Source organism: Chiroxiphia lanceolata, chromosome 9 (assembly GCF_009829145.1).
Source record: "Chiroxiphia lanceolata isolate bChiLan1 chromosome 9, bChiLan1.pri, whole genome shotgun sequence".
Taxonomy (NCBI): domain Eukaryota; kingdom Metazoa; phylum Chordata; class Aves; order Passeriformes; family Pipridae; genus Chiroxiphia; species Chiroxiphia lanceolata.
Window position 1 is genome coordinate 31,083,848 of NC_045645.1, and position 24,567 is coordinate 31,108,414.

A 24,567-nucleotide genomic window follows, 5' to 3' on the forward strand; every position below is an offset into this window, starting at 1 on the left:
AAATCCTAGAGGGAAGCTCACCACCTTCTCCATCTGGAGGACAACCTTGTCAGAGGCTGTACAGCAGTAAAGCCACCTTGAGAGCACCAGAGGCCACACGTGTGGCCCAGCAGCAGGCCAGCACACCTCAGCTCCTGGAGTAAACTTGCAGGTGAAATAACGGATTTTTAAACAAAGCTACAGGTACTGGTTACCTCAGCTGGGCATTGCCACAGTTCATGGACACCCCTGCTACAGGAACTGTTTGCTAGTTTAAATCTTAATGTTAAAAAGGAGATTCAAAGCCTTGGCTATGCAAGACTGTCACTGGTGGCTCTCACCTCTGGGGCGTGTTGGATACACCACAGCTGCTGGCAAGCAGGGCACAGCTGTTTGGCAGCTCTTCCACACGTGCTGTGGAAGGATGTTTCTGGCCCAGCCAGCATAAACCCTGTGGTTGCTACTGTTCCACTGACCTGTCCAGTGTGGGGTCGTTCTGCCGGGACTGGGGAACACAGGGAAGGGCCCGTTTGTTGGAAAGTTTAAATGAGTCTAAGTGGCTTGGTGCAAATTGTGCATTCAGAGATCAGCCTGCTACATACAGATCTATAGGGTTTAATGAACCAGGGGATCAGAGTTACAGCTTGAGGCCCGAAAAGGAGGAGGGTTGGACATGGGAAGGACAGCAGTGCTGGACTCGGGTTTGGGTGCTGCAAAACTACTGGTGCTGGAAGAAATTCAGCTTCCCTTTGCATGGAGGACGTAGCAGATGAGGGGCCCTGTGAGCCTTCTCACCCAGGGAGGAGCAGGGACAGCCCAGCTGGATGCAGTCCCTCCCTGCAGCTGGCACCAAACAGCAAGACCAACCACGCCAGGAGCAGCCTGGGCTTTGTGGCAATACCCCACTGCCCCTCTTCCCGAGGCAGAGGAGGGAGAGGCGAGGCCCTGCCAGCCCCTTTAGGAGCAAGGATCGGCTATCCTGCCCATGAAGATGATGGTGTTGAGGGCGGCTTCCCGGATGAAAAGCAGGAAGGGCCTGTTGGCATTGAAGATTTTTCTGTTCATGGGGAAGGAACGGCCAGAGATGGTGACAGCTGTGGCAGCTGATGCCTCGCTCCCTTCTTCATTCACCTGCCAATCAAGGGAGAAGATGGGATTAAAACACAGGCATCGTGCAGCAGGGACAGGGCTTGCCCTCCTTCTCCTTCCAGAACCCCAGACTGCTGAGGAAACGAACACCAGGGGTTCAGAGCTATTTTTTTTTCTTTTAATGCTACATGTTTTTAAAAACCAACGGGAAGACACCCTGGGACAGAACAAGGCTCACCTCAAGGAAGGCTTTGTGGAAAGCCTCAGACACATACAGGTCTGTGCGGCCCTCTGCGATGATACCTGCAACAGAGTGGAGAAAGGTTAAACTGAGTTTAGGCACAGTTAGAGAGAACACACTCCCATCTATCAGGGCCTGGGATCAGGCAGAAGGCATGGCTGCCCTAAAATGAAAATATGCTCCCCCACATGCAATGGATTGCTAAATTGCCATGTCCTCAATGCAGAGCTGGGCTGCCTATCTACGGTGGGACTTGAGTCCATCACTGACTGTGGCAACATCTAAATGCTTTCATGTTCTTGTTCCTCATGTGCTGCTGCACCTAATGCCCTGGCACCTGTGGAGGAACGGCTGCCCCCCACCCTCCACATCTCACCTGGGAGTCTGGCATTTTCCGGACTGAAGAGATCTTCCAGTCCCATTTTCCTCAGCTTCTCTTTGACGCTGAAGCTGTCCTCGACACGGAACCGAGGGAGATAAACAAAGAGAGACACCTCCTTCATGGAGTCTATCCAGCTCTGCAGCTTCTCTGATGTCAGGACTCGCTCCACGTCCTCCAGCGGTGTCCCAGCACTGGGCAGGACCAGCACCATCGTGATATCATCCCCTTTGTACGGCAGCTCCAGCACCTGGACTTTGTCCTGGGGGATGAATGCGTAGTGGAATTTGGACTCCTGGTACATAGTTGGGACTTTGCAGGTCTCGCCATTGGCTTTATTAAATACATCCAGTTTTGTGTTTGGAGCTGGGAACTGCGATTTCCAGTGCCCCTAAAAGGGAGAGGGGGAGGACAAACATGAGCATCATGTCTCCCCCAAGGACGTGGGCTCCTCCCCCAGTTTTGTCAGCCATACCTTAAAGTAAATGGTGTTGACCAGGACCAAGACAGTGAGATCATCAATACCTCTTTCTGGGATCACTTCTGTGATGCGTCTCTCTGTCTTATTAGCCACCCACTCATTAATGATCTCCCTGGAAAGTTCTGGCTTCTCCTGAAGGAAGAGACCAAAAAAAGGTTAAGCCAAGGGTTTTAAACACCTCTTTGTGCCCCTTCTGCAGGAGACAGGTTCCCAGGGTGTGTGCTGGGGGAGGACACTGCTCCCAGAGCAGCGCTGCAGGGTTCAGCAATGAGGAGAGGGGACATGGCTGTGGTTAAGGGTGAGCTGGAACAAGAGCAGCTCCATCCAAGGCTCCCTCCTGCCTTCACTCATATCCCACACAGCCAGAGCAGGGCACTTCCTCTGGGCAAAAGACAGGGATGCATCCTTCGGCAAAAGCAGAAGGATGGCGGGGGGGAGAAACCAAACAAAAAAGCAAAGTCGCAAGTAGATCAAACCCACTTTGAAGTTCAAAGGCCAGAGTTTGGCTCCATAAACGATTTCACTGATGTTCTGATAAGTCTCGTTGAAGACCAAGGATTTCTCCCCAAAGAGGCGGTTGGCCGATACCAGCTCCGAGGATTTGTTGGCTTTCTTGTAAAGCCGGCAGTTCAGCTTGGCAAAGAAGAAGTGGATCTGATCCGATGTCTTTTCCGAAATGGTGTCAAATCGAAAGACCTGGAGGAGCCAAGCAGCGAGAAGGAATCCATGAACAGGTTCTTGTGCTCCTGGGCCCCACGGCAAGTGGTGGAGGAGCCTTTGCCTCAACAGCCAGGAAATCTGCAGGCCCTCAGAGCTTCGCCCTCCATCTGTAATTGGGAATCCAAATCTACATAAAATGAAGTCCCCCCATCAGCCCAAGATCTCCTTTGGAGTCCAAGTGGAGGATTAAACTCTGCTCAAGTGCTGCTCCTGTGTCTAACTCTGGTTTCCTTGCTCCCAATACTCTGCCTGTGACTGGTTCCAGGTTCCCCCAGTGCTACCACACCCCAGGGATGAGCTGCACCAGTGGGGCCTGGAAGCAGCTCTCAGGTCATACCAGGTCATGGGAAGACTCAGAAGGATTGTGCTGAACCCTCCCGTGACAATGCCAAAGGCTGCTCCTTCCCAGGAGGAATTATCATGGCCTGTTGAGTAATTCTGGTACATCTTATCTATTTTTACAGGGAATGGGAACATGTAGCAATCGTTTTGAGGGTAGATTTTTGCAGCACAGGGAATTTTTTTATCTGTTCCCAGCTAGAAGGACAGTTATGATTTGTCTACTGCTATCCAACCTCAGGCCTTTAAGCACAGAAAATCCCACAGCACATTGCTCTTCCTATGAGGCTCCTCGTGTACAGGCTCCCCTGCCCTGGAAGTCAGGTGGACTGCAGGGTCTCCCATGTCTCTGATTTTTGTCCCAAGGGAGAGACGGGGAACATGAAAAAGAGCCTCTCCCAATGGGACTTGATTATCGCAGCTTTTCCTGCTTTCAGCATAAAGAAATGCTTAGCTATGCACTTGCCCAATCTGCAAGAAACAAACTGTTCCCATTCCATTCCCTCATCTCCCAAAGAAGCTTCCTTTCCTCCATATGAAACCTAATCTCTCAAACCCAGTAAATCCACCCTGAATGATGGATCTAAATAAGGAGTCATGGGAAGGAGCTAGTATCTAAATACGGGCTGCCCCTTCCCAGGGTCTCGTTTACAGGTCTCAAGACCAGGTTGGATGGGACTGAATAGCTGTTTTTGGCATCTCTGTCCCACCAGGAGTACAATGAGGAGGGGAAAAGTCTGTTTGGTGTAGAGGAAAGGCTGCTCACAGACTGGGATTGAGATGAGCTGCACCAGGAGGACAGTCAGGAATTGTATGGATGCACATTCACTACAGAGAGGTATCTTGCAAAGTCTCCACTATATGGAATGCTACATGCCAACCCGGGAAGTGTCCAAGGCCAGGTTGGATGGGACTTGGAGCAACCTGGTCTAGTGGAAGGTGTCCCTGTCTGTGGCAGGGGGTGGAACGAGCTGAGCTTCACGGTCCCTTCCCACCCAAACCATTCTGTCATTCTATGATTCGATTCCCAAGGCAGGGAGCTGTCCTGGCCCTGAGAGCACCCATGAGCCATGATCACCTTTCCTACCTTTCAGACCTGCTACAGGGAAAGGCTGAGGAATCCCACTGACCTCCATGAGCTGCTGGAGGGTGCTGCCACAGGCTCCCAGCTTGGTCATGGCAAAGGCTGTGGAGATGCTGAGGGGCGACATGAAGATGTTCTCCCCATTGTCCTTGGAGTCAGCCAGGTACTTGTAGAAGACAACGGCAAAGCGGGAGTTGGCCTTGGACAGCTCCCAGACCCGGGGGTTGGTGGACTCCGGCAGCTTGTCCTTGGCTGGCTCCTGCCCCTCGTCCTCCGGGGGCTTCCTCTCCGGGTTGCGGTAGATGCAGACGGGGTTGACAGGGATGTCACGGGGCTTGGCGGTGCAGATGTCCTCCACGGCATAGGGCTCAGGGACAGCCACCCCCCACACGCCCAGGAGACACAGCACCACCAGACGCATCGTCCTGGAACCACAACGAGAGCGCTCAGACACACGGCCTGGCCCGAAACCCACAGGCCTGTTTCAGCCAGGGGAACAGGAGCCCATGCTCCTCTCCAATCCTCCCTTTGTCCTGGAGCTGCAGGATAAACCAGGAGGACAGACAGACACCAGCAGAACAAATATGCCTCCAAGCACACACTACTTTTAGAAGCAATACACTGAAAAGGGGGCTTTCCCAGTGCCCTCTTTAAGCATCGGGCTCAAGTTTGTACAAAAATATGACTTGAACTTTCGAGTCCTCCCCATCAGCCAGCGAGGCGGCTACAGTGCAAGGGCCCTGCCTGTGTGGTGTTTCCCCAGGGTCACCTCACGCTATTTGAGTTCCTGATGCAGGAGATGCTACAGCAGAGAAGAAAGGTGATAAGAAAGAGGTCTCCAGGGGAGTTGGTCCCTCCATGCACTGAGCATCTTTAATATCCCAAAAATGTATTTTGTAAGCATGTATGGTGTAGCTGGTGCATCCCAGCTATACCTGTCCAAAGTTCATACCACTTCAATGCAAACTGGTTGTCCCTGGTACCTGAGGAAGGCAGGATGATGTTAACCACCACGTTCCAGCAAAAGCAGGTCTCTGAAAATCTCCCAGCAAGGCAGAGATAATTTCTTTTCCACCTTTGTTAAAGCACACAGAATCATGGAATGGTTTTGGTTGGAAGGGACCTTGAAGACCACCTCATCCCACCCCCTGCCATGGGCAGGGACACCTTCCACTAGCCCAGGTTGCTCCAAGCCCCATCCAACCTGGCCTTGGACACTTCCAGGGATGGGGCAGCCACAGCTTCTCTGGGCAACCTGTGCCAGGGCCTCCCCACCCTCACAGGGAAGGATTTCCTCCTAAATCCCGACACCCTTCAGCTCTGGCAGCGAGGCCTCAGCCATGCCAGGGCCGACACAGCATGTCCTGTGCACTGGGGTTCTGAGATGCCCTTTGCATGACCTAGGTTCGTTCACATCCCTGTGGCAGGAAGCTCCCGCACCACAGCCACAGCAGCTTGAGAAACAACTACTGGGAAGGGCTGGCAGCCTGCCTAGGATTTGCCTACCGCAGGAGACTTTTTCAAACATGCATCTGACTCAGGTAGGTCTCTGCCTGCCCCCGCACACTCACTGCATGGCTACCAAGCATCGCCTTCTGAGAAACTAAATTAAAAATCAGCTGCATTTAGCACTGGTGACCTCTGTGTCTGTGATCTTGCAGTGCTGGTGGGCCAGCACCTGTGGGAGGAAAACAGCAGCATCAAAAGGGCTGGTGTGGGATGAAGGAGAGCTCTGGGTTCTTCCACAACCCCCTCCCCAGGCTATTAGGCAATGACTTCATCCCTGTTCCAGTTCCTCTGCAAAAGCAGAAATTACCTCATCTGGCACCAAGACTGTGTGGAGCCCCAAGGGCCCCTCTCCATCCACTGATAGCACAGCAACAAGGACTGTGAGAAAACATGCAAAACAAGAGGCTGACTCAGGCCACTGCCACAGCTCTTGCTGGGAATGACAAACAGATTACCTTCCAAAAGGTTCAGGACAGATGGGACACCACAAAGGGCAAAAAATTCCCACACTTAGTGCTGCCAGCTGCAGCAGGAAGGATGGCCCCAACAGAAAGGACAAGCTCACCATGGTCCCTGCCCCGTCACTCTGCTCTCCTCTAGGGAAAGGCAGATCCTGACATGCCTGTACAAGGACAAATCCCTGCTTCTGCCCAGCCAAGGCAGCTCGTGGTGCCTGCCATGGCGCAAAGTGCTGCTAATCCGATCTCACACTTAAAACCAAAGCACAGGAGTGAGGAGAACACCTCATCTTCACCCTGTCCTGATAAACGGAAAAGACTCTCTATTTCTACTCCACAGTAAAGTCCTGGGCTGTCACTAGAGGAGATACAGGACTTTGTGCTAACCCCTTAAACCAACTTTACCATCCACTAAGGTTGACCTGGCCCCTGACATGTCCAGTCTTGGCTCTTACAGGCAAGAGCCTTTGCTATTTCTTAGGCCAGCTCTTTGTTGTAGCACTTGGACAAAACCCATTCCTCCTCCCCTCACAGCTCTTCAACACTCCCTTTTCCCTTGCAGCACTGCCACACAGTCCATGTGTCAACAGTTTTCATCCTGGAAGGATCCCAAAGTATTCCCACAACAGTACTGCCTGAAAGGGGTTACTGGCAAGGGAGAAAGCAGAAACTAGAAAAAGCTCTTAGAAGGGTGAAGCAACAAAAAGAAGTGCAGAAAGCCAAGAAACAAGTTGCTGATTCAGCTTCAATCAGAAGGCTCTGGGGAAGTGTTGAGAAACTCCCCCATCCCGTGGCTGCTGTGCCACAGCTGGGCTCCAGCCAGCACAGGCCCTTTCCATCCCACTGTTCCTCATGGCTGCAGGACGGGGCAGCTCAGTGGGCTTGCAGACCCCCAGCACCCACCCTGCTGAACCTACTGGGGGTGCTGGTGGGGGTGTGACTGTCCCACAGCACCCACACACTGCGTACAGAGCCCAGCTGATGGGAAGGAGCTCAAACCTCCTTCAGCTTCCCTGCCGCGCCACATCTCAAACTCTGAGTGCAAAGCAAACCAGGAGTGCTCTTTTACAGCCAGCAACTGCTTGGGACATCCTGACCTTAGGAATTCTCTCCACACCAAAAAGCATTGCTGCAGGTTGGGGATAGAAGTCAAGCATGATGCTTTAGTGAGCTGTACAGAAGTCAGCCTTCGTGAGAGTTGGGATAGGAGGGAGGATCCTCTAGAAAAGAGCAAAACAACCCACTCTGGTAGCAGCTAAAATTCATAGGCTCCTATGAAGGGAAAAGAACCTGCTACAAGGAATTAATTAACAATGAAAGATTAGTGAAATTTGTTTCTCTTACCTGCCCCTCCAGCCTTCTACTTTTAGGATGTAAATGCAAATTGTTAAGAGGACAGTCTTGCTTGAGCCCAAAGCCGTTTCCCCACTGGATTTTTGTGCTCAAGCAGAGCTGAGACAACAGCAGGGGACAGTGGGAGGGGAGTAGGATGCTGAGGCCAAAGGGTGATGACCAGCTGCTGGAGGTTAAGCAAAGAGCAGGAAAAAAAGCAGTGTTTAGTTTGAAAGAGGTTTTAAAGTTCAATCTGACAAGGGAAAGTTTGACCATCTATCCCACAGAAGTGCCAGATGCCTCTAGCTCCTGCCCACAGTAAATTAACTGCTTATCCCATGAGAAAAAAACCAAAACTTTCAGGAGTTTAAATAAAAATGTGGTCAACCAAGGCATCTTTAATTCTCATTGGGTATCTTGTAGCTTAGCAAAATGTCTCCCCACCCTGTCACCTGCCCCCCATTTCCACACAGGCACAAGTTGGGAGAAGCCGCCCCACTTCACATACCGCAGTTTCAAATAACATCTTAACCACACTCACCTGGAACAGGCTCCTCTGGGAAGTGGGCACGGCCCCAAACCTGCCAGAGCTCAAGCAGTGTTTGGAGTTCGGACAACACCCTCAGGCACATGGTGGGATTGTTGGGGTGCCCTGCGTAGGGTCAGGAGTTGGACTTGATGATCCTTGTGGGTCCCTTCCAGCTCAGGATATTCTGTGATTCTATGTCCTTTCACTTGTACAGCTGGAAAGCTGAGGATTAGCAGCAGCTCCCCCATCTCCAGTCCAGATCCACACGGCAGTGCTGGGAGCAGGACTGAGCAACACCATTTCCGATGCGGGATGCAGCTGCTCTATAAATTCCAGTGTTGCTTCCCGAACATCAAATTCCAGGAGCAGGCTGGCTCAGCAGGTGCTACACCTGCCCTGTTCCTGGCCTCCAGTAAGAGCCCAGGTCTTAGCGCAAAATGCAGCTGCAAAATGGTTTGGGGGAAGTAAAAGGCCTTACTATACCAGTATGGGATATAATTAAAAGGGACAGAGATTATGGAAATAAATTAAAAGATACTGTAAAATGTCCTCCACGAGAAACAAAGGACCTGTGCACCGCATACCTTATTGCTCCAGGTGGCTGCTGGTTTAATTTTCTGAGGTACCTCACAGGTCCCAGGGTCTCCAGGGTGAATTAAGGATGCTCCACACCAAGGCAGACATCCAAGCACGGGTTTCCATTCACCCACTTCTCAGGGGTAGTTTAAAGCAGTAAAACCAAGAGCAAACACCTACTGTTTTGCACATGCCACAGAAATGCCCAAGCCATCCCTTCCCAGGGGAGCAGAGTAAACCTATTTTTTGAGTGCAGCATGTAAATGGTAATTTGTTGCTGGTTCAGGTCCAAGCAACAGCCCATCACTCACACCTGAGCAGGGATATCCCTAAGGAAGCATCCAAGATGCCAGTGTGTTCATACAAGCCATTAGCTGCCCCGTCTGCTCCAGTGGAAGGGCTGTTCTCCAAAAGCTGCTGCTCCCAGACCCAAAGCAGGGATCAGAGGCTCAAACCCATCGAACACCAAAGCCTGGCAGCCTGGGGCAAGGGAGATGAAGCATCAAGCCTTGGTTTTAGTCTCTCCCATACTTGTAGTCCAGAAGACAGGGAGTTGGAGTTCACAGTTATGGGGAAGGAGGTTACAGAAACAATTGAAGACATTCTATTTGGAAAGAAACAGCTTTTAAATACACCTGAGTGGCGAGCAGGAACACAAATTTCCTTAGTTCTGTTTCTGCTTTGGGTGCTCACTGTGGAGTTTTATGATGAGCCACAGTGCACTCAGAGAGTGTGATAGGATCAAAGAATCCCATGTTCTGGGCTCGCCTTCTGCAGCTCCCTTCTATCCTAGTACCCACACTTAAAGGGAAAAAGATTTTCCAGCAGGTACCATCCACTTGAACCCAGTTCTCCCCTCTTTCCCACATAAAAAAAAATACCAGTTTCCCCAAATCTCTCTTGATGCAGAGCACCCACCGCTCCCTTCCAAAGGGATCTGATGCTCCACAGCACTTCAGATCTTCCTTTCAAAAGCCAGAAGGCTCTGCCTGCCCTGCAATAGGAGAAGGAACAGTTTCTCAGCCAAGCAGCAGCCTTGGTTTGGCCAGTTTCAGATTTATAGCCAGATAATGACTTGTTAGAATCCACAAAAAGGACAGAAAGGAGAAGATTAAAAACCACAGAGCAGACTGTGGAGCAAACCTTCATCACTCTAAGGCAAGTCCCAAACCAGGCTCAACATCAGACGAATGCTGCTCCCTCCTTCTCTGAAGGCTTTGGTTTTTAGGTATGTACTCTGAGCAATTACCAAACATTATTTTGAGTATCCTTTCTCATTCACCTCTGGTGAAGGAGCCACTTTGTTTACAGGTGGAGTCAGAAGAGAACAGACCAGACCAAGGAGAGACATGTGGCTCCTCTGTTGTTTGGCATCTCTTATGCTCCAGCCCAGCAGAGAACAAACACACCCTGACCTGGAGAAAGCCTTAGAGAGATGATCTGACAGTCCTACGCCTCACACCAAATCTAGAAGAATGCGCATTCACTCCAGACAGAAAACGAGAGATATTTCAAAGTGTTCTCCATTAATTTATCATTTAATATAAATGCTGACAGAAAAGCAGGTAAGACCTTGTCTATTTACAAACCAAATAGCGAATCGTCACCTTTCCACCAGTTTTTGTTGAATCTGCAACACAAAGGACCCTTAGACACTATGTGAGAGCAAGGTGAGGTTGAGTCAGCTTTAAGAGGCAGAAAAGCAAGGTGAAGACTGAAGAAATAACATTTCAACATATGGCTTTTTCTATATAACCACCATGCACATACAATAGGTCTCCACTCCCTCGTCCTTTCGTACAAAGATGACAGGGTTGGCTCTATAAGTCTGAAGAGAAAATAAAGGAGACAAATACTGACTTTCAGATCTCTGGATCCTTTTGCTTCCTTCAATTCACTCTGTCCCACTTCAGAACAGTATCTAAAAGGTTTTTCTTTCAAGTTTAAAAAGTATATTGCAGGAGTAAAGACAGAGGGAGATGGATATAGAGAACTCTTTCTTCTACTCCTTTTGTCATCTCAGTTTTCACCAAAGGTAGCAAAGCATCCAACCTTTCCTGGAAAAGAGGCACCAACTCCCTGTGTGCCTCTGAACATCTCCCCTGTGACCAGGCCTGTATGTACAAGACTTCAAAATTCCCCTGAACTTGCAAAGAATTCAATTTATAGAATTCTTCTCATACATTCTACTTCATCTCTACTCCTATTAAGAATGTTTTGATAGTTACAGACAATAAATATCCACAATATCAACCCAGAGTCAGCCATTCCCATAAAGGAGTGAGAATTTTTGTTGATGGGAAGGAAGAGCAGAAACGGAAGAAAACAACAGAGAGAGAAGAAAAGCAAGAAAAAACCCAGTTCAAACAGAGACTGAATGAACACTTTGTTCAGCACTGATTCATGAGAACAGCAGACAGGGAATTTCACTTATCCAGGAACCTAAATAAATTCAAGAAATAGTTTATAACCTGACTCAACAAACCTCATGGTCTCCATTTTATTACCTAGACTATCCTTTATTTTATTTCTGTTAAATATACCTCTGCAGGGCACAATCACATACAATCAATACGATTGGAAAATTACATGAGCTCTATCCCAAGCATATACGCACCAATATTAAAAAGTTATTTAAAAAACAAACAAACCAAAAAATTAAAATAAAACTCCACCCAAAAAGGTGATAATGACTGCAGAATGTCTCGGGGAGACTTGTATGGAACTAACAAGATCGAAGAAACCAGGAAAAAAAGATCATCTATAGAGAAATCCCACAACTGGAAGTAGATGATTTCAAAGAGGGTGTAGGAGCTGTTGTAGAGATCCCACAGTTCTTCCTCCCTCCTCTCACATGTGCCTTTTCTCACCTCTTCCTCCCCACAGCAGCAAATACAATGGGGAGAGAGCTCGACACTCCACTACCAGTTATAGAAAACAGGGAAGAACAGCCAAGCTACAGCATGGTTGCTAAGCTGACTGCAAGGAAAGCTCCTTTTAGCATGGAGGCTGCTTACACAGCAAGCAGAAGCCAAAGGGGGAATGGGAACTCCTTAAAATTAGGAAAAACTCTCAAAATCATTTGATTTGCCCAAGTTGAGCAGCTTCACCTGCGAGAGGCTGCGGGTGAACGGTCCCAATTTTGAGCAGCTGGGAGGTGAACAGGGCTTCTCCTCCTCTCCCTCAGGTTGCTTCACACATTTTTAAAAGGCTGCTGCCAAGTTTCTTTTCAAAAAGCTACAAATAAAGAGGTCAGCACACACATCCAGTTGTGGGATCCATCCAATACACAGTCTGGTTTGGATGCCAAAGACTTGTGAGTACTGTCTGCCACAGAACTATAAAATTAGGCATTTTTAACATTACAAAGAAGCAAATAATTTCTTAAACATCAAATATTCCACAAGATTTTCTTTTTCTTTTTTGCTTACAGATATATTTTCCCCATATATATTTCACATGTAATTCCACCACGTCTAATGCTTTTTATGTCCAGAGACACTGCACCACCTGTTGCTTCCATCTCTCCCAACACTGCATGTTTCAAATTGAAGTTGATAATTGTGTTTTCCTAGAGCTTTCAGATCTCAGAATCAGTTGTTTCCTGGCATATGAAAACATCCAACTGGTATATCCAAGGAAAGCTGCCTTGCTGGATGTACCTTGTCACCTAAACCTTCCCAACTGCTGAACACCTGGCAATTGGCACTCAAATCATACACAAACTCACCGGAATTGCAAAGATCGCCTGGGAAGGATCAGTTAATTATCCATGTTACTAAGCTACAGGCACCACTTTAAGCTTCAAATGACTGAGATGTTCCTATGCAGACAAATCCACATTGCCATGTGCTTGTTTTTTTGGGAAATTTCAGGAAAAGCTGCAGCCTCTTTGCTTACCAGTGTTCAAAGACTTTCCCTGACATGATATCACACTTGCCATTAGGAAATGATATTAAAAACAAAATAAGCATTAAGTTTGTTCTCCTTTCCCTGCTAATTAAGCTCTACTTGCATCACAAGAAGCGCCTCGGAGGCTGCGACAACACTAAGCAATTACATTCTTCTTCCTACAGAAGAATAAAGACCACATGTTAACTGTGTAAGGACACTGTACTGCAATAACATTCCCCAAAATTCCTTACTTATACTGTGTAACCTGAACTAACTTACTCCAGCCTCTTTCATCCATTGGTATTCCCACAGAAAATAATGCAGTTGGTAACACTTGACTATGGAAAAGAGAACTCCCAATGATGTTTTTGACATTTCAGTGTCTACTTGATGTGAGAGCAAATCAATTTGTGCTACAAAATAATCAGTATGTTGATTTACAAGCAACAACCACCCAGCTCTTGGCACCAAGGCTGTACCCAAAAGGTGGCTCAGAAGATCTGCTTCACTTCCCTCAGAAATTCAGTTTATGTCACTCAAGGGAGGCAGATGTTTCTCCAATTCATGTCAACTCAACAACTTTTGCTTCCTGGATTGTTTTTTTTTCATCCAGGCAACTTGATATATTATGATACAAGAAATTAAGTTGCTGACACACTGAGGTTTTTTGGTTGTTTTTATATCAGCAACATTAGGAGGCAAAATAGAAGGCTGTGTTTTGGGAAGTGGATTATGACAAAACTTGAATCATGGCCTAGCACTGCTCTGTCTATCCTAGGATGACAAACACTTCCTCATACGCACACAGACAAGCACAAAACTTGCACACTGCTTATACGTCTGGGTGTTTTCCCTATTTTAGAGCAGAGAAGGAAGCTGGCACTCCTGCCCTTGAGCCTCCTGAATACTGGCACTGAATTTCTCAAGACCATAAAAGCGGGTCTGAAATAACCAGTCCAGCAAAGATACTTTTTATTGGGGTTCTTCAGATAACTGTTTGCTTTTTTATAGTCCAGATTTATAAATGGCAACGGAAATGAGGGTTTGTGCTACTTGGACTTTGAGTAGATCAAGGAAGGGAAATGCAAGTGGCTTTCCTGTATTATCAATAAAAGCCTCAGTCCTGGCCCTTTCTAAGACAGAATTTGCCCCACCTTACTCAGTTTGTGCTGTCAAGAGACAATATGACCATACAAGTTTGGTTCTTGCACTTCTAATTTAATGTAATGCTAAAGTTTGATAAGTCTTTCCGGTTCCAATGGGTTTAAAAGTCAGTCACATTTGTAACACAGATTTATCTTTTAATGTAACTGAAGAGGTTTTCCATCAGTATTCAATTTAGATTTAAACACTTAAAGACAAGGCTTCTTGGATTATGAGATTTCTGTGTTCCTTCTCCCTCTCCAAATGAGCCATTCCATCAGCTGAGAGAGTGCATGAGAGACTGAAAGTACATCACAACACCCCAGATACATCTCAGTACATTGCAAATTGTATGACTCAATGGAATGATTTTCCACAGTTGAATGCATGGGCAAGGCTTGACAATCATTTACTTCTGGAAATTGTTATTAGGATAATACAGTCAACTCACGATACCCTACAAACGCTTGACAATCAAAATGGCTACATCAGGGGAAAAAAAAAAGTGTAAAGCACAAGTCTTTGGCTCTCCTTTAAAGAAAACAGCAGTTTACCATGTTTATACAGATCCCCCGTTTGCCTACCAGTAGGGGCAATATCACATTTGTGCATCACTGAGTAATAACACCATTAGAAAAGGCAACTTCACAGAAGTTATTGGCTAAGCGAATTCATTTGAATGCTCTGTTTTGAGGCAGCAAGCTGTCACTGTTACACAATCAGGGAGGGTCGATGGGCAAGCCACAGGAGGAAAGGAGGAAAAAAAAAAAAAAGGGAGTGAAGGCTCAGAAAAAAACAAGACAGAAAAGAACCTGAGAAGGAAGGGGATAACTGTGCTGCAAGCTTGAAAAGTGCTCTGATCTAGAGAAAACAAGTCCTACTCTGAAATGGGACAGCATGCAAGAGGGGCAGAAGAAACAGGTTAAATTTCTCCTATTAAGAAATCAGAACTAGGTCTCAGGAAAGGAATAAGAGATGTTGACAGGAGAAGGAAAGTAACACTACAGAATAAACAGACATTTCTACACTGACTGCATCACGGACGCACTGAAGCTCAACCTTCCGCTTGAAGTTTTCTGTTCGGGGGGGTTTGTCCATGCCGGGGCTGGAACCCAGGTATCAGCGAGGGTTAAGAGTTGTCTGATGCAGTAGGAAATTCCACCTACCTACCAAAGGATGCAGCAGTGCCCTAACACCATGGTAATACTGTTCCTTCTTGCCCAGGTAGAAGCAACTAAAGCAATCCGTAGCCAAGACCAATCTCACAGAGGTGGGCAGCGCTCCCGTACAACTGGGACAGTGATGGGCTATAGCAATGACCGTATCAGGATAGAGAGTCACTCCAGACATTTTGACTCTCAGCTTATTTGCTGTAACCATCAATGCTGCCAACTGCATGGAGAGCTCTCTGTTCTCTGAGTTCTCCCAGTTTTTCCACAAAAAGGGAACATTTCACGTGCAGTTTTCAGAAAAAGACTTAAAAGCATGCACTGCACTTTGCTGTTCAACTTGTTTTAATCAACTTAACTTCTGCAAAAAGAAAAAAAAAAAAAGGCAGAAAAAGGGTAAGAGGAGGAGGGGAAGAACCAAAGCTAAAAATCAATACTGTTAGTAGATATTAAACACACTATTTAACAAGCCAAACTATAATTCTGGGCAAACAGGGCATTCACCTGGACACACTGATCACAACAAGGACACTGCGCACAAAGTACAGCACGGACAGCTGGATGAAGGAGAAAACAAAACAAAACAAAACAACAGTAAGGTCTCTTTTCTAATCCCCAAGTTTTGGAAGCATTCACATATGCAGGCCAGCAATCTGAGTAGCTCTTACTGCAGAATTCCTCCCAGTAGAAAAAGTGGAGAAAGGAATAATCCCTAATCTGGCAAGGGAACTAGTTAAATAAAAGGTAAAAAGGTTTTTGCCCTCCAGATTTTCTTCCTAGTGTTGCAAACAAATCTGTTGGAGTCAAACCTATTGTAACCATCTTTGAAAATTAATTTTACATCCACAATTACTGCAGTCAAAAAAGGAACATTCTGGGCTTGTCCTCCTAGTTTAGAATATTGCACTAATTATCTCGACTAAGGTGAGCTTCCTGTGTTAATAAAGACACAGCAGAAAGGTATAAACTAATTAAAGCCAAGGAGAAGGCTGACTTGAGGGTGGTGCTCTGCACTAAATGATGGGAGGAGAGGGCAGGCTGCCTGTGCCAGGTGACTTGGGAGCAGGCAGCCAGGGAAACACCTTCATCATCCTCCTGGCCAGAGCAGAGAAGGGAGGAACAGACTCACAACTGCATCCCCCCAGCCCTGCCGGGCTCCAGGGGAATGCTTGGCCTCAAGCAGCAGGTACGGATGGGTGGGGACAAGCTGGAGGTGAAGCTGCTCTAGTGGAAAGATGATTCTTTGCCCAAAGTTAGGAGGGGCTAGAAAACACAGCAAGCCTCAAACTACTCTTGGCAATGAAGAGGCCAAAGTTCAACTAAGAGTGAAATAAAGCCATGTGAAGACATATGGAGAGTGTGGGGGTGTGAGCTGAAAAATGCCTTTATTTTAATTCAGTGCTTCTACCTCCCAGACATTTGATCACAACAGCTGCGCTCATGCGAAAAAATTCTTAAAACATACTCAATATATATACAGATATAACTATGTATATATGTATATATATATTTATATATAAATTTTTATTTAAATAAAAAAGAAAGCTCGAATCCCAAGCCAATATGTGTATCAAATCCTTGACCAGCCAGGTCTGTAGGGCATAATCAAATTCAATGTGAAATAGTATATAAACGTGGTGCCTTGACTGGGCAAATTAAATAATTGCTACTCAAAAGAGTCTTCTGTTTGGACTCTCCTACTGGTAGGCAATAGTGGGACTGTATCCCCTCCCACCCCCCCTTTTGTTTTATTTAACAGTATGATGAATGCAAAGCTTAGCCCAAGGTTGCTACGACCTCAGCAGGAGTTAAGGTTAAGGAAAAAAACTAAAACCCAAGAAAATTCAATAACTCTTGCTTTACCCAACCAAAGCAATGCAGTAATTTATTACATAACCAGTGTTTTCCCATTTAGTAGTCTAACCCAGAAAAAAAAAAAGAGAACACAGGCCAAGAAGGTGCAGAGGGAGCAGCATTTTAAAATCGTTCTCCAGGGTTCTTTGTATTCAGGGTCTCACCCCAGTGTATGTCAAAGGAGTCAAAAAATGTGCAGCAAGAACAAAATCTTTCATTTCTTTAATTTTTAAAGAAAACACCAAAAAAGGTTGATGGCTTCTCCAACTTATACTTACAAAGCATCTACTTGGAGAAGCATTGGATCTATCAAGCAAATTTGCTTCCCAGTACTTCTGGCAGGATTTGTGCTGCACCTCCAGTGGCCATTTTGATGCAATATTTTCCTTAGGAAAGGAGAATCCAGGAAGGATTCACTGCAGCACTGACAGACAAGCTGCAGGCTGACTCTCAGGTGCCAATTTCTAATATACAGACCTTAAACAATGCCACCTTTAAAAAACCAAACCACAACACCTGCTGAATTGCAAGGATTCTGTCACTTGTTGTTTAAATTCAACGATTTAAGTAAGAAGCTGGGGTTCAGCTCCTGGCCACAATGGGAAGAATGAAGTTTGCTGCACATCTTTTGACACTGCAATTTCACAGCTACTCTCCAACCCTCATTCCTTGTTTACTCTTAAGCCACACAAGGAAGCGGCCAGATTGTTTTAGTCATTGAGAAATTAAGGTGACAAGGAATTATGCACTGGGTATGTAATAATACCAAAATAAAAGAAAATACCTACTTCATTAAGATCATACAATTAATCAAACAGAGTATATATATAATATCTTTTTTTTTAAGCCCTGGGATTCAAGGCGTCCAAAGTTATTAAAATAAAGTTCATTCACAGAACAAAAACAAATTTAATTTGAATTGCTTGCAGATACTGCTAATTTTCATTTTTTTAATTAAAAAATGCGTTAATGTGAACTATGTGCAGGATTTGTTTCTAGTAGTTGTGTTTGTGCACATTGCCTCTGGACCTGCTGCTCTGCTACTGCTGCTGCTCCTGGCTTTCTCCAATTACCCCTGGAAAAAAACGTGATGGAAGGTGCTGCCACCCTGGCAGGAGGAGCTCGGGGTGTGCTGGCCTGGCTTCATGGAGCAGATGTGGGTGTGACTCCGGCTCGCTGGGAGTCGTGGCTGTCCCCTCCTCCCTCAGGCTCCTCTGACAGGCTCAGAGACGCCGCCTTATTTGACAGGAGGCCAATGTTCTCTTGTGTCAAAGCCGATCCATTCGGAACATCACTGCTGGGGGAAGGTTGAGGAGAAAGGAGAAGTGGGTGAAAAGAAGTAATTACTGAGATTTTTCCTTTATTTCAAGTAAAATGACTTAATGAACACATTCCAGAATATTTAACTCACCTGGATAGTTTATCTTATGTTTGGGGGTTTTTTTAATGTAAAAACCATAAGTGGTTGTTCTGATTTCATTACTTTCAGAGTTCCATATGAAAAAACTAGTTCCTGCTCTGGAGGCTTCAATCTAATGGTGCAGTGCAGAACTCAAGAATGGGTTATAAGAAGAAAGTGCAAACTTCATCAGCAACTGAGGGACACATTTTCTGAATAAATATCCATATTCCAAACTGCTCACATCAAATTATGTAAATGTAATGACATCTGAGCTTCTCTGTTCAATACTAGTCCGAATACGCACAGATGCTTGTGGCCATCTCAAAATACTTGCTGTGGACATTTCCAGCATTCTGAGTCAACATCTTATTCCAACTGTCTATTAAATGTGAACTGAAATCAATCCCAGCATCTCCACACAAAAAGATAACTGCCTACAAATTAAACAGAACTTAGTTTCAAAGTCACGTACCTTCCTGGACAAATCCACATGACAAACCTTAGCAGGGTGGAATAACTTTCCTTTCACATTTGGGACAGCTATTTTCTTTGAAACCAATATAGCAGGTAGAGATTTCTTTTATGGTTGTTGTTTATCTCCTGCTCCTCCCTATTAATCATCCAATCCTGTCGAGATGGACTCCTGGTCTGACAGACTTTGCAAGTCTTCTGTTATATTAATTTACTTAAGTCTCATTCCACTCACCTACTCATCAACTAAAGCAGTCCTTAATTCATGCTTGCACTATAAAAAATTGATTTGTATCCTCTTTTCCTAGTAGATGCTTCCCCATCAGAGCTGATGTGAGGCAGGGGGGAATTATTCACATAGGAGAGTGACCCTGGATGAAATTATTCTCCTGTTACAAAGACAGCTTGAAGGCCCATATTACCTGAATGTCAGTGCGAGGTCCTCAGCTGGAACCTTGCTTTGTGGCTCTAATTGTCCATTTTCAGTCTGTTTAGCGGTGCCCAGTTTGTTTTTCACATCCAGTGAAGACTGGCTCTCCTTTAAAGAAAAGACAGATGAAAAATTCTTTAACGGTGCGTAAGACGAATTGGAGACTTCATCCCTTAGGGCCGATGATGAAGGCCTGTCAGTTGGAGTCACGCAGTGTAACCCACAAAAGCCATGAGACAAAAACAGACTAAGATTTGCTCATCCTCTCGGGACACAGTATTTCCCAAAAGGAAGGGATGATCCTTGTAACAACAAGCAAAGGCCACAGACTGTAACAGCACACAGACTTCTGAACACTAGCCTGTACCTGCAGATGATGTTTCCTATGTTAAGGCAGATTATGGGACTCATGGCACACTGACCTGGGAGACTGTTTAGTTTCCAACAAATTTCAGCGCCACACTTATTTCAAATGGCAACAAAATAACAGCATTTTCAAGTGGCTAGAATTAAAATTCTTCATGAAGAAGACTGGAGAAACTTCTGAGGAGGTTTTGAAGGATAAAGAGGTGAAGAGGGAGATGGATGACTCCAGCTGTGGGCATCCAGCCTTTCTGCCAGGGTTACAGGGCTCTTCACCTCTCTGACTCCCACCCCCCCAGCACTCACCATGCTCAGCTCACGGGTTCTCTTCCCAATTTCCCTTTCCACCTGGTGTAGCTCCAAGCTCAGCTGTTCACTTGAGATCATCCCAGGCCACTTGGGAGGCGGGGGTGGGGGCTGTGGTTGGCCTGCCAGGGTAGTCGCCTCCCTCTGCAACAGCAGCCTGTTACTAACAGCCTAAATGCATAAAGCCAAGCACACACACAACTGAGCACAGACACCGGGCACGGGGGAGCTCTAAGGCCATAACGCCACAGTATTGCTTGTTTGCAAAACCAACTTCTCTCTCCAAACCTCACAATGTCCCAACTGAAACCACTTCCAAGGCAAGTTTCAACAGGTCTATTCACAAAGACCTTTAAAACAAGCAGGGTTAAATACCTTTTACTGCCATAAATTTGCATGTGCTTTCCTCACATACCACTCCCTTCTCAAAACTAAGATTAAGACCCTGAACAAAACCACTACTCTTTTGTGAGCTATTGCTGGACAACATGTAACAGCAGGTAAGCCAATCTAGCGCTTTATTTTACAGTAGAATTTATCAAGTTCTATAGGAGAGCCAGAATTATGACCATATCATATAAAACATCCTGAGACATGTAGACGTCCATATGCATCTCTCTACTGTCCCATATTAGCAGACAGAGGAACAGAGAGAAGCAAGTGGCTGCAGCCATTCACAGATCGCAAGTTACTCAAAGCAGTAGCCATGTCAGCCACTCCAAAAATCTGCTAATAACTTGGGAACCAGTTCTGCAATTGCGTGCTCTGCATTTAAACACAACATCTAGTAGTGCACACAACCCAACATGTGGCTGGTCTTCAAGTAAAAATGCTCATTCATTTGGGAAGAAAGCAGAATGATCTAGTTCTTCGTGCTCTGAGTGAATTAAGTGATTGTTGCAACCTTGTAGAGGTAAATCAATGAAGCCTCCTGGATTTCTAATACCTACTTGCAGCTTTGAACGCAAGAGATAAACTGAGAGCTGTTGTTACTCAAAATAACTGAGTAGTTCTGCCAACTTCAAATTAATAGTAAAATCAAGGCTCAACACTCAACTCTGTAGGATTTAACACTGAGACAATCCCAACAATGATGAGCAGGAGAGGAAGGCCACTCATGGGGGTTTTGCAACTTTCCAATACTCTTCTATTATGGCAAAGGCAAAAATGGAAGATCTAAAATATTTTCTTCTCTTGTTTCCAAACAAGAGCACAAGAACACAAGTTATGTTTCCAGTAACTAAGTACTGCATGTTACTGCAACTGCTCCAGTGACTTAATTGTGAGCTCTGACACCTAATCTGCAGTAACCCTTCTCTAACACGTGTTCTTAGGTAACCATTGCTTCAGTAGAAGCTGCTATCCACTACTTACAGCAATTCCTTCAGTGAAAACATTAACATGAATAGTTGCTGAAGTACCTAGAACAGTTTTCTGATAAATATTTACTGATTTTTCCTAGAAGGAAAACAGTAACTTAAACTTTGCTAAAACAATTCTTTCATTATGCCCTGACACTTCTCCTTCTGTGTCTCACAAAACAGAAAGACTTCAGCTCATTAATTCTTTTAAAAATGAAAGTGAGGAGACATAGACTTTTAAGCTTTAATTTTTCAAGCTAAATGTATTTCATATTTACTTTCTTGACTCTTGTGGCTTGTGCTATTTAGGAAGAAACGGATACAAACACAAAGCCAAACATGAAACAGAGGAAGGTCATGGCCTTCTGTACAAAAAAAATCAGACATTTCCCATGGCAGTAAAGCCAGGAGGAATAGGCATCTACACCATGACTTTGGTTCTGAGTAGAGAGATGAACAGAGAGGGAGTGAGAGAATGACAGCAAACACGACTGAGCAGAGCGCACAGTCAAGCATGGTGTTGATTTGCACATGAAGGTTCTGCTGCCAAGCAGAGGCTGACACCTGTACCATAGTCCTGATGCCTGGCATCACGGAATTAAGTGTTTTTACTGAGTATTGTGACAGTCAGAGAAAGATCAGCCCATGAAAAGCAGCTTTACCAGCTTCACCTCTCTCCACAGCACCCCTCACCGCTGTTCCAAGGGCTGGTACCAACCTCCAGTCCCCGCAGTTGCGTCTGCTGGCTGATCTGATGGTCCACCTGCTGCAGCTCCATGCGCAGCTGCTGCTCTCGCTCAGCTGAGGGCAACTGCTTCCCGTGACCAGCCACATCTGACATGGACAGCCTCTCCCTTTGGGATCAGAAAAGAAAAAAATAAGGAGATTTCTAGAAAAGAAAAAAAGGAGATTTCTAAAAAAGAAAGAAAAAAGTTTTACTCAGCTGGTGCAGAAAAAAATAAAGAAAATTTAGAAAAAGGCAAAGAAAAAAGTAGAGCGATCCTACCTGTCATTGAAACGACCCTGAGAAGGTATATTTTGATGAGGAGAATATGGAGAGCCTCCCCAGCCACTGTGAGTTCCATAAGGACTGTAGTCTGCCAGTGAACAGAAAGAAAACCAGGTTGCATTACTACAAAACTATCCTTCCAGTAGTTCAGCCAACATAGAACTAGACAGACAGAACAACAAGAAAGGCCAATTCTCTAAGAGTGAGAAGTCTAACATTTCTTCTGATTAAATGAACACAGAAATACTCCACATGACTGGTCTCATGCACTCAAAACACTGTGACAGCCCTCCAGAGTATGAAACTGAAGGACTTCAGGAAGGTGGGGACACAAAACCAAACTTACAGCCACTATGAGAGCAGTTATTTTTACTATTTCAGTTCCTAAAAGACTCAGGAGTTAACTGATAATTCTGACGTACCTACTTAAATACAGTTTGAAGATTAAGTGTTCAGGCAAGTCAGAGTTCTACCTGTAATAAAGTCTAGAAAGTTACTACCTGAAAAATCTAGAAGGAAGTTTGAGAGAATATTTCTTAAGGTTATTTAGTGCACCTCAAGAAAGAGACCATCTTTGAGAGTCTGACAGACAGCAACACTATACATACTATTAGAAAATAGGTGTGCTAAAAATGAACTATTCTTACTTTTTTGCTTTGCCTAACAGTACACAAGGCAATGGCTGCATTAAGCTTGCAGGAGCTGCTACTCATAAAGCAGGAGAGCAGCAGTACAGTACTTCATCACGATGGTTTTCCACCATGTATTTAGGAAAGCCCTAAGCTTCTGGATTCTACTGCAACAGACTTAAAATAAGCCTCACCTCAGATGGACCAGCAGAACAAAGTAACTTTGTCCATACAGCAGCAACAAATCACTAAGACATACACTGCATGTGTACAAACCTGTCACAGAATCACTGAATAACCGTAGTTGGAAGGGATACCCCCAAGGATCCAACTCCTGGCCCTGCACAGACACCCCAACAATCCCCTCCATCCCTGAGAGCATTGTCCAAATGCTCTTGGAGCTCTGGCAGCCTTGGGGCTGTGCCCACTGCCCTGGGGAGGCTTGTCAGTACCCGATCACTCTCTGGGGGAAGAACCTCTTCCTCAAACCCAACCTGAGCCCCCTCCTGACACAGCTCCAGCCTTTCCCTCGGGTCCTGTCACTGGTCACACAGAGAAGAATCAGTGCCTGCCCTTTGGCTTCCCCCTGTGATTAACCTGTTGACTGCAATGAGGTCTCCGTCAGTCTCTTCTTCTCCAGGCTGAACAGACCAAGTGACCTCAGAAAGCAGTGGCAGCCTTTTTCTTCAGGCTTCTCAGTGTAACCCTCCCTAGAGCTATTTTTAGTGGAATGACACACACCTCAGCTATACTTCTAAGGCAAGAGACAAGTTTAGAGGGCTTGCCTTCAACTGTTGCACTACAGAAAGCAGCAATAGCCAGCAAAATGCAAGAGCACAGGCCGTACCTGAAATTATGGATTTGGTGGCAGCTCCCTGAACCGCCATGGCCTGCATGGGCCCGGAGTTCTGGTACATGGCTTTGGAAGTGCGGGAGATGGCCCCAAAGCGCGACACAGTCGGTCGGTCTCCAAAGGGAATGAGATCGTCGTCGCCAGCCTCGGCCGCCCGGCGCTGCAGGTCCAGCCGCTGCTCACGCATGGCTTTGCTGTCCACGTTCTGCACAAGACACGGAAAAGGCACTCCAGGACCCATTCGGGGATTAACAGAACCACATGCTGGCAGCAGGAGAGTAACTCTCGTATTCTCTAGTCACTTGAGCTTTCAGCCAGTCTTCCCGCCCTTTAGTTTCTAACTCCGCTGTTAGAGGGGATGTCTTTTTAAGGCTCTGACTTAACATGACCATTTACTACACCCCTGGGAAGTGGTTGCATAATGAATTGTGAATAAATCCAGCAGCAGAGAACAGCAGCAAATGAAAATGAAGACAGAGAAAGTTTAATGGGAACAGATGGGGGGAAAAGACCTCCTCCTTAAATAAAGTCAAAGATGACATCAGTGGGCCTCTCTGAGGAATATATGTTCCTTCTAGAGTTCAAAAGAAATTTCTCTGAAGCCCACTGTTAAGAACTGTATCACTAACAGCCTGCAAATGACTCAAAATGGGAATTTTTCAGTACAGCACTTACTTGGACATGTCTAATACATCTTTTCAGGCACATTTTTCATTGAGGACCAATACTCCTTGGAACATCCTGGTTTCTAACTCATCATGGCCAGGCTTCGCAAACAAAGATTTGGGAAGGGCTCTACCCACATTTGCTACAAGCGCGCTGGTGGCTAAAAAGGTCAATGCAACACCATAAGGGGTCAACATATGAAGAGATAAAATGCTCGCTCTCTCTCTCCTGAGGCAGGTGAAAACAGCAGTAAAAACTCAGTTGGAAGTTAGAGAGTCAAGAAATGTAACACCTGAAAACT

The 24,567-nt window shown here is 45.8% G+C and overlaps 2 protein-coding genes across 16 annotated transcripts in view; both read right to left on the minus strand.

Annotated features, from left to right (window-relative positions):
* Positions 1-574: 574 nt before the first annotated feature.
* On the minus strand, positions 575-7,902 carry SERPINC1 (serpin family C member 1). 3 transcript variants are annotated; one of them, XM_032697071.1, is made up of 8 exons: positions 7,624-7,788; positions 5,265-5,392; positions 4,359-4,737; positions 2,650-2,865; positions 2,164-2,301; positions 1,686-2,079; positions 1,307-1,371; positions 575-1,110 (listed from the first exon to the last, which is right to left on the minus strand). In XM_032697071.1, exons 3-8 carry the CDS (start codon positions 4,731-4,733, stop codon positions 937-939), a joined length of 1,362 nt encoding a protein of 453 aa, XP_032552962.1. In that variant the 5' UTR covers positions 4,734-4,737; positions 5,265-5,392; positions 7,624-7,788; the 3' UTR covers positions 575-936. The 3 variants fall into 3 exon arrangements, with proteins under 3 accessions (XP_032552962.1, XP_032552963.1, XP_032552964.1); XM_032697072.1 differs by lacking the exon at positions 5,265-5,392 and having other exon boundaries at positions 7,624-7,743; XM_032697073.1 differs by lacking the exons at positions 4,359-4,737; positions 5,265-5,392 and having other exon boundaries at positions 7,624-7,902.
* A 5,910-nt stretch (positions 7,903-13,812) lies between these two features.
* Positions 13,813-24,567, minus strand: part of RC3H1 (ring finger and CCCH-type domains 1) — a 58,692-nt gene continuing 47,937 nt past the window's right edge. For 6 of the 13 annotated variants that reach the window (XM_032697186.1, XM_032697191.1, XM_032697185.1 and 3 more), the window contains exons 15-20: positions 23,595-23,805; positions 22,116-22,206; positions 21,828-21,963; positions 19,749-19,919; positions 19,072-19,187; positions 13,813-18,073 (exon numbers count right to left, since the gene is read on the minus strand). In XM_032697186.1, the coding sequence (XP_032553077.1) occupies positions 17,920-18,073; positions 19,072-19,187; positions 19,749-19,919; positions 21,828-21,963; positions 22,116-22,206; positions 23,595-23,805 (879 nt within the window). In that variant the 3' untranslated portion in view covers positions 13,813-17,919. The remainder of the gene's footprint in view (positions 18,074-19,071; positions 19,188-19,748; positions 19,920-21,827; positions 21,964-22,115; positions 22,207-23,594; positions 23,806-24,567) is intronic. The other 7 variants (XM_032697194.1, XM_032697196.1, XM_032697190.1 and 4 more) reach the window with 4 other exon arrangements.